Below are 10314 nucleotides of genomic sequence, written 5' to 3' on the forward strand. Positions count from 1 at the left end.
ATACCCAGTAAGGTGCTTTAAACATATCTATTAAATATAAACACCGCTCCTACTTCTGACTTTCGCGAGCGAAGTGCCGCAAATTGCACCATCGAACAACTTGGAGAAAATTAAGGAAAAATAACAGTTTCTGTAAGCACATAGCAAACTTTATTGCACACTAATTGCGTATAAAGAGCAATTTTAAAATGTTCAAAGAAAGATTTTTAAAGAATACTTAATTAAAAAATGCAGTAATTTCAGCGTTATTTCCTAACGTAAAACATTCTAAAGTATATACAACTAATTCAAATTTTAATGTCAGTTAATATGACATATATATATATATAAATGTCTACTTCGTGTATATATATATATATATATATATATATATACACGAAGTAGACATTTTTTCTAGACCGTTAATACAACTTCAAAGAAACAAAATGAAAAGAAATGCGCGGAATAGTCATTAATTAAAACATTGTCTAAAAGATATAATGCAGTGTTCGTAAATGTCAGTATTTTTGACAATAGTTTAGGTTAGGAAAATCATAGCTTATGAATTTTTACTGTATGACTGCTGTTACTAAAAACTTAACACGTCACTTTTGTTCTATTTCTATAAAACCTAATAGCAAAAAAGAAATACATAAATCTAGAATTTAACTGATCAGTAATGAAAACAGGTTACACAATATAAAAACAACTAAGTGATGCCGTTTTATTTCTGAAATAGTGAAGCGATAATTAGGCATCACTCAAAATTACTCTTAGTAACTAAAAATATGGTCGATGCCCTTCTCAACCTATGATCTAAATTAAAAAATTTTTTTTAAAAACTTTCTTATTCGATGGCGTTGCGTTATTTATATTTAATAAATAATCATTTTGGGGTTATCTTTTGCAAAAATAGCTGATAAGGAACTAGTACAATATTTATGAATCGTTCTTCAAGCATTCATAACAACCAGATTGCAATTAATTTCTCAAATATGGTTACCGCTGATATATTTAATAATTATTAAAAAAAGTGAAAATCCACCTTACCAGCAAATTAAATGTGTCTCTCTAGATCTTTCAGTTTTTAGATCATCGTCAGGAGAATAAAATAATATTATAAAGTCAAAAAATTAAAATGATTAAGCAGTCATGACTGTTTGCTACTTATCAGTACACTCGTGATTATGAGCATGATTGTGATTATGGGACAGATTTAGTTTGCTGGTAAGGTGGGGATTTTCACTTTTTTAATAATTTTTAATAACATTTTATAATTATCTACTGAAGTTTTAGTTAGTGGCTGATGTGCAGAAATTCAGAAATATGTTTGATTCCCCTCATTCCCAAAAAATGTTTCTTATACTGGCAGCTTACAAACAGAATAAGGTCGAAAAAAGCCTACTCCAGTTTAAAATTCAAGTCATAGATAAAACGTGACAGTTACATCCATAAGTTTCACGAATACTAAGATTTTTTTTACTTTTTCAAGAAATAAATATTATTTCTTTCTATTTTAGGTACTTACTTTTATTTGTTTTTGAATACTAGATCGGATACCGGTGTTTTTTGGTGGTTGGGCTTCAATTAACCACACTTCTCAGGAGTAGTCGACCCGAGTTTGTTCAAAACTACAAATTTATCGGTACAGTTACATTACACTAATAAGTCGCTAATGACTTCAATTGTTGATGAGACTATAAATAAAAGTATTTAAAGAAAAAAGTATTTCAATCGGTTTTTTAAAAAAATTATATCATTCGGAGATCCTGTGGAAAGTACATGAATTGATAGCACCAATGTACCTTTAAAATAAAAAAACATGCAAGACAATGTCGCTCAAATATCAAACACATGTTAAAATATTAAATGTGCGACAAAGTGTAAGCAACGAGGTAATGAAATACGCAGTAATGTTGGATTGAACTTTGCTACAAATAAATTCGGTATGTTTGGTTTTATTAGTTATTGTTACAAAGGCTGCCTTTACGCAAAAAGAAAGGTGAACTCGCATCAAAACAGTAATAAGACAATATCATTTCGCTACCACTTTACCGAAAAAGAGGCAATAAACCTCGTAATTAACTGCTGAAACGGAAACCAATGTTAATAAACATAGCGCAGCCACAAAACATGGAAGTTTAAACACATAATGGTTTGTTTCATAAATTAATTAGTATTTCTTGCCTTTAGTTTATAAAGATAAAGTAAGTAAAATATCCTAGATTTTATAAAAAACGCAACACTTAATATACACTCCTTCGGAAGTTTCTGTATTTATAAATGATCAGTCGGAATTTTTAAAAATATAAACTTAAATGATTACGGATGTTAACTTACCCCTCTTTCAGCTTGTGCTTGATCCTCGTGTCCTACAAAGTTGGGCATGACAGTCAAATTATAGCCCAATTCCTGGCACATGGATATATGAATTCGTTCACATTTGTGACTCCAGCCGATGCTACCAGTCAGGCAAGCCGACAACAAAACCCACCTCACTACCATCCACATACCTGCTCGACATTCACCGGACTGACGGAGAGTCGCCGACAAACGTTTAGTTCCAGTCCTTTCCCCCACTACATACAAATTCAACATTAAAACTCCCTCCCTCTCCGTTTTTTCTGTGAGATTCACTCTCATGAGTGAACAACCTTCCAAAACACTGTTATTATTATTAATTAGTTTACTATATTTTTTCACTCGTATAATTTTATTACATAAACTGCAAAAAAAGCAAAATTGGTTTAAAAATGTTACTACGAAAACGCACAAAAAAAATATACTATAAAAATTTACGTACAAATGCTTTTTTTAATTAATACGTTTTTTTAAAGTAGATCTTAAAAAGTAAGTATATGTGCACGAGTGCGCACATGCGATCGCATAGATAAATTAGAACTATTATTGCTGTTACATAATTACGCTTTGAGTATTGTAAACCGAGATACATAAGATTTTTTATTTATTCGATTCTAAGTAAGTATTCCGATTTCGTTGTCTGGTTCTCGGCATTAGGCCTTACAAAAGAAAAAAGTAGATTCTATTTACTTACCGCTAATGAATTAAACGGAGTTAATTTTAAAAATACATTACAGGCCTTATAAGTTGTTTTTATTTTACGAACTAAGTACGGTACTACATTACTCGAAAGTGAATTTTTAAAATCAAATTCACTTAAGTGCTGAACTTATAATTGAGATTCACCGCATAAATGTGAATCTCGCGAATGAGAATGCGATGTGTAATAGCGGGAAAAGAATTACAAACATGAAAATGGAAGATACAACCACCGATCCATCCCGAAATTTGATTGACGAATCATTTTTAGAGGGTTAGTAAAAGCGTTTTAATATTTTTTCATCCAAGGACGACGAACTTCTTAAAAAGAATTTTAATTGATACTTTATTTAATTATTTCTTTCACTGAACTTAAATAATACTATGAAATAAATTATTTTAAATAGCCGATGTTATTTTTTTACAAAATACTCATTCAGTTCTTGTACAAATACAGAAATAGTTCGATAATATTGATGGCATAATATTTGAAAAATATACTCTATCCTATAATTTTAATTTAAATTCTAATCTAATCTAAAATTTTACAAGGAAGCGGATGCCTCCTCTCTACTTTTGAATACTGTTTACTATTCGTAGTGTCTGTTACGTTATTGTATTTAGTGTTTGTATACTCGATTCATAACGTCCTATCGCGTTAAGTTTTTGAACTTTTTTGTGATATCAGTAAACCTAGTATTTATAAGTTCGTATAAATTATTTTCATTGGTAACCGGGAAAAATTGTGAAATCATTTGAAAATGTAATTTTTGGTTGATAATTGTAATCAAACGTAAATTATATTTGTAGTACTTCTAATAGCGGGTCTCGATGAAAAATATTCTAAATATCAATACGTTTACCTGCAGAAATTAAGACTTCTGAAAGAACTCTAACATCTTGTATTATTTAATATTTTATAAAATCTTTCCTAAAGAGATTACATAAACCTGATTTTAAATTTTTCAAGAATAAAATACCGTATAGTATGATCTCGTTTGATGCTGTTTATCCCTTCATATTTAAAATTTTCGATGATACACAAATTTGGATAGACTTACTTAATTTATCGGATAATAAAAATAATAAATGTTTAACATAATACATATAACGTACGTCGTTAGATTAAGTTCTCAGAACATGAAACATTTAGCGAACCTGCAAAACAAATACGCGTTGAGTACGGACTGCTTAATTCTCCAAAGGAATCGCTAAGCAGTCATCAAAAGAATAAAAACATTACTCCTTTGACCTTGCTCCCATGAGTCCTGACTTTTTTATGTCATTTCAGGCACTGTAACTCTACGGAGGTAACTGTGCACTTTATTTCCGAGCGTGAAAGCATTTAAGCTTGTGTTCTTTTAAAACAAATTGAAACGTAAAGATGTATGAAATGTAGACCATGAGAGTTTGCAGTTCGTAAACGAAGACTTGCGATTTTCAAAAGTACACGACCTAAATGGTAGACTAGTCGACATAACATAAAAATATGAGTCATAAAAATATAATAAATAACAAAAAATCTATTTCTTTCGACACAAAATTAAGACATTGTACAACAAAGACAGTAATTCGATCTGAAGCCCTTTACGCAACAGAATGTGTAACCCTTAGCAGACGTGGTGATCAAAGTTAACTGCAAGTGGAAGAAAGAAAAATACCGAGGAAAATATTAGGACCGATCAAAGAAAATGGACAGCACCAAAGACGAAATAACAAAGACTAAACTACACAAATTGAAAAGTTTACAGACACTATCAGAAAACGAAGGATTTCATTCTATGAACATCTACAAAGAATGGACCTAAACAGACTCATAAACAAAATTTTCATACACCTACGAAACAAAAAACCAACAACTAACGGTTTCTAGAAACAAGGAAAGATTTAAACAAACTCGGAACAACTGACGCCGATATCAAACAACGATCACTTCTGAGGAACAAATTACAAAGAACAGCAAGTTTTGAGGAGAAAAAAATATCGGGCCGGAACAACTTGGCTGAAGAAAGGAAACAAAAACACAGGAAGATTATGATAGAAGTGTGTGGAAGGACAAACAATTTTCGAAGATGAATTAATTGAAACTCGTGGACCAAAGAGGACTATTCGAACCAAAAAAAAAAAAAAATAATAACAAAAGCCACTATACTGCGCATTAAATACATAAAATTTAAAGTACGTCTACTGAAACCGTGTAAAAGCAGTCTATACAAAGGTTTAAAAAGATTTGTTTAATTCCCTAATTTTCTTAATGTTGTCGTTTATTACAAAATATTAATACATTATATTTTGTTGATTTTTCGTACAATGATATTCTTTGGAAGTGATGATACTCGTAACTACTTTTATTTCTGGTGTATGATTGTTTACTAACATTGCTGTAAATCCTGTTAAAGTTATTTTTTATTAATAACGTTGTACGGAGTTTTAGAATATACGTAAGTATAATAATCTATTAGAGTGCGCCATTCGACAATTTGGAAAAGACTTACTAAGAAATCATTTGTTAGCTTAATGTTAACGAACTTCACGTGTTCTTTCTAAGTCAAAGAACAATCAGTATTTTCAAACCCAGAAAAAATAACTGTGATAGATGGATCTAGTTTCTAACAAACTGATTGGATGTCAGTCCAGTTTGACTGCGAGAACGGTATGCAGACTTTGTTTCGTCTGCATGGGTATCAAAATTGGTATGAATTTCAGTTTAAGATAGGTAATAAACGTAAACAAACGTTAAGTAGGCGAATATTAGAAGGAAGGTACCTTGTACTGAACTAGTGACACACAGTAATTTGTTTTCTTAAATTATAATGGCGCAAGAATAATCAACAAAATCTTCTGAAAATGGTGAAAGGTAAGATTTTACCTATTTCAAAAGCAAAATAATTTCCCGCAAAGCAAAATAATATCTATCAGCAGATATTAAATACCAGATACAAATTAAAAATAGAATCCGCAATACTTAGTGTCTACCTAAAACCAAACTGATATTTTGTAAAAAAAAAATATTTTTATCAAATTCTGAAAAACTTTGTTATACAGAGTATAACTTTGTTATACCTCTTTCAAAAGGAAAGAGAGATAATCTGAAATTATTCTACTGCTTGAAATAAGGAAAAAAGTTCATATAAACATAAGTCCGAAAACGCTTTGCTATCGAGTTACGGTTAGCGAACCATTTCTGCCGGATTTCAGTTCCTCCGGTGAAATGAAGTCATACTAAAATTTTTAAGGTGTTATTAAAATGACAAATATTATTAAATGATAAAGTAATTAAACGACAAATTATGGAAGTGGTATTAGTCAGTCAGTATCCGTTCGAGCCTGAGATCTAGTTGAAAAAGACCGTCTCATAATCTCCAGTCAGAAATTTCCTTCCTTGAAGGCCTTATAAGCCGGAAAGTGTTTAAGATTTCAGTTCCACACTGTACAATGACTTACTACTAAATTTCTTAATGATCAACGTCAGCGTCGATATTTGAAGTCAACCAAACAGAAAAAGTCCTATTTTTTCAACGGAGCCCATAAGTCATGAAATATTTATTTAACTGAGCCCCGACATCTTACTGGAGATAACAGTTTTTTTAGGATTATTACAATTTGACTGTTGAGCTATTTACAGAGTTGCTTTTTCCAAAACAAATTACAATAACTTTTATTAATCTTATCTTCAACACGAGAAATCTTATTAGCTTCAATCAATTTCATGATCATTTTTTAATATAATCTTTGTTTACAGATTCGGCCAAGGACTGTTTAATATTTGTGCCAAATTTTGAAGTAAAAATCATAAACTTCACCAGCAATTTTAACGAAACAACAATGTACAACTTTTTGCAAATATTTATTATATTTTTAATGTCATTTTTTATACACACCACTTGAAGAGCCCATGATATCAACCATTTGTCATCTTAACATAACCTTACCACAGTATTCACCTTTCACACTTTTATCAAACAATGGTTACAACTTAACATTAGTCTATGGTCGCTAGAGAGGTTAAATGTAAAGATATTTATCATTTGCAGCCATTATTTAGATATACGAACTTAAAGAATATGCTGATCATAACAGGAAGATGAAGGATTATGTGTTATAATTCAAGATTACACAGGATTCACAACAGGTTGTAAACTGAATTCTACAAAGTCGGTAGTAGATTCTGTGCAAACACAGCAGACCGACCAATGGCCGCTCGTAGCTAAAATTAGTGGGGGTGCTGATCCAGAAAACATTTTTCTGGGTCTTTTCAAGGCCATGGTTAAAGTTTTCTGTAAAATAAAAGAACTGAAAAAATGAATCAAATAGAATAGCTGGAAGCAGGATAATAATCTAATTTTACACTTTAAACACATTCAAGAATATGGTACACGGTTTTAAGCATAACACACGCGGAGCAAAAACCTACCTTCCATCAGCACGCCAGGGTCAGCACTGCGGGAGCGAAAGTGCTCATTCTCCCTCGCAGCCTTGCGTGCAGCTTCCGATGTGCGCATGGGCACAACAGCCAAACACCACGCCGCTAGAACTGTGAAGCGCACAGTTCCACACAAAGAATTTTGTATCTTTTTCATAAAATGGGGGATGACTACTGACATTAAGGTTAAGGATAATATATTATACAAGTAAAAAGAAAGAAAAAAGGACTGATTATACTAAATGATAATATCAAGTGGGAATAGGGAGTGCTGCAATTCCACAGTGCTTATACATGAGCCACCACTGCTAGAAGGGTCAATTCTACCGACATGAGACGATTTGTTTCGACGATTTGCGAATTGTAACTGACGTTATAAGGAAAATATATCCCAGCTCCAAAAGATGGATGTTTGATAAGGCAGATTGGACGAGCTTTATAGCTAGTTCGATACTCCCGGAAAACACTGGGGTTATGGAAGTCGATGTCGATGCTACAAAAAACGCCATATTTGAATCGGCATCTAAATATATTCCCAGAATAAACGGGAAACTCAAGAAGCAATATCAGTCAATTAATAATCAAATGATTAATTTAGAGAACATAATATATCAGCTGCATCCCAAGAAAGCATTGTGTCGAAGTTTTCTTTGATTTGCAGAAAGCATTGGATATGACCTGGCGTCATAGAATAATGCTTCAACTACATGAATGGGGCATTCGCGGCAATCTGTCAGTATTATTCAGCAACTATTTGAATGAACGAACTTTTCAAATACGTGTCAACAATGATTATTCAACAGAAAAAAGATGGGAAAATGTCATACCACAAGGCTCGCCGTTGAGCTGTACCTTGTTCACGAACGCCATTAATAAACCGATACTAGCCATTCCAGCAGAAATCAGCAAAAGTGTCTGTCGATGATCTGGTAATTATATATGCCAGCAACACGAGAGCTATGGTGAAGTACAAATTAGAACGAGCGATAAACGCTCAACGAAGATGCGAGGAATAATGGTTTCAAATTTTCACCAGAGTAAACGTGCTGTGTACACTTCTATAGGAAGAGAATTCCTAACCGAATTCCTGTTTTGACTATCGATGACCATTCAATAGAATACAAGCATAATGTGCGATTTTAAGGTCTGTTACTAGATGAATCCCTTACGTGGAGATTATACATACAGAACTAGAGTGATAGATGCAAAAAAGCCTTACACTTTATTAAATGTTTATCTGACATCAATTGGGGCTCAGATAAAGAAATACTACTGAGCCTGTGTAAAGCTCTGGTTCAATCGAAACTCGACTACGGATGTATTGTATATTCATCCGCTAGAAAGTCGCATTTACGAAAGTTAAACGTAATATATAACAGTGGAATAAGATATGCACAGGCGCTTTCCGTACATGTCTGGCGAAATGTCAGAAGCCGGAATAATGCCACTACATTATAGAAGAGAGACCCTACTGCTAAAATATGCCGCAAATATATTGGCCTTTCCTAACCATATAAATAATAAAATATTCAACATCTTTGGCTGTATTATATGAACATCGTGCTACCCATACCAAATCAGCAGGAATAAGGTACCACCAACTGATAAGAAAATATGAAATTGCTTTTCCGGAGACATTAGCAATTTCTACAAGATAAGTACCACTCTTACCAGTGGTAAATACAAGATTGGATCTCTTCTGTGGAAAAATAAAACAGAAACCAGCAGTAATCATCCAACAGGAATTTTTATCAACTCTCAATAGTTACGAAGAATATATTAAAATCTATACTGACGGTTCTAAAACCGAACACGGTGTTGGATGTTTTATATATATATATAAATGGAGAAGCCCGTTTTTGGAAACTGCCAGATATGGCAAGTGTTTATGCGGCAGAACGTATTACCGTACAATAAGCTCTTCACTACTCTGAACATTTCTGCGAAGAGAGTGCTTATATGTTCCGATTCGTTAAGTGCACTTACTGCAATTCGGAACAAGAATAATAAGGACATCCTTATCGCAAACATCCTATCCATTTTGTACGTTTTAAATGGACAAGGACAGCGATGTATATTTGAATAAAGTCTAGGGAATACTGGTATTCCAGGAAACGAAAGCGCAGACAAAGCTGCCAGAAAGACAACAGTCTGTGATAACCTGGATAGAATACCTGTACGAGTGGCCAGTGTTAAAAATTGTCTAACTAATACAATAAGAAACAGGAGAAGTAACGATTGGAGAAGATTAAATACCATTACTAAAACCAGTTAAAACTTCTCCATATTAATAGAAGAGCGATGTGAAGCTGACTCGCCGATAACAAGTTTCGGTGACCAGACTCAGAATCGGTTACACGCGAATAACAAATTTATATTTGTTAACCGGCGAATAAAGACCATATGCGGTATTTGTAATGAAGCACTTATAGTCAAGCATCTAATGGAAAAGTGTACCATGTATAAGGACCTCAGAAAGAGGTTCGGGCTAATAAATAATGTTGCTGCTGTTTTGGAATGTGGAAAAGAAGATAAAATAGTTGCTTATCTACACGCCAGTGGATTACTAACAAGTCTATAAGTAATTTCACGTTATGGTAAAGAATCTGTAAATGAAGTAAATTAATTCTATGGATAAAAACAAAAAAAGAGGGTCTTGAAGCGTGGCACGTGTAGAGCCGGAAGGTATCCCTCTTGCCTAGGTCACCCGGGCTCGCCTGCACGCAACAGTGGGCGAGTCGGAGCGCATCCGATGATGGCATGGGAGACCCTCGAGGTTGGACGGAGGGCGCGTGGCAAAGGGATGTGCAAGACAAGCCTGGAGTCAGGTAGGTCAGGACCGGGAAAAGCCT

General features: G+C 33.2%; 1 protein-coding gene across 1 annotated transcript in view; it reads right to left on the minus strand.

Annotated features, from left to right (window-relative positions):
• The window catches only part of LOC142334235 (frizzled-10-A-like), a 58077-nt gene extending 55555 nt beyond the window's left edge, over positions 1-2522 (minus strand). Inside the window, exon 1 of the mRNA XM_075382096.1 lies at positions 2320-2522. Coding sequence (XP_075238211.1) covers positions 2320-2490 — 171 coding nt within the window. The 5' untranslated portion in view covers positions 2491-2522. The remainder of the gene's footprint in view (positions 1-2319) is intronic.
• Positions 2523-10314: the final 7792 nt, after the last annotated feature.

The sequence above is a fragment of the Lycorma delicatula genome, chromosome 1, assembly GCF_047948215.1.
Source record: "Lycorma delicatula isolate Av1 chromosome 1, ASM4794821v1, whole genome shotgun sequence".
Classification (NCBI taxonomy): Eukaryota; Metazoa; Arthropoda; class Insecta; order Hemiptera; family Fulgoridae; genus Lycorma; species Lycorma delicatula.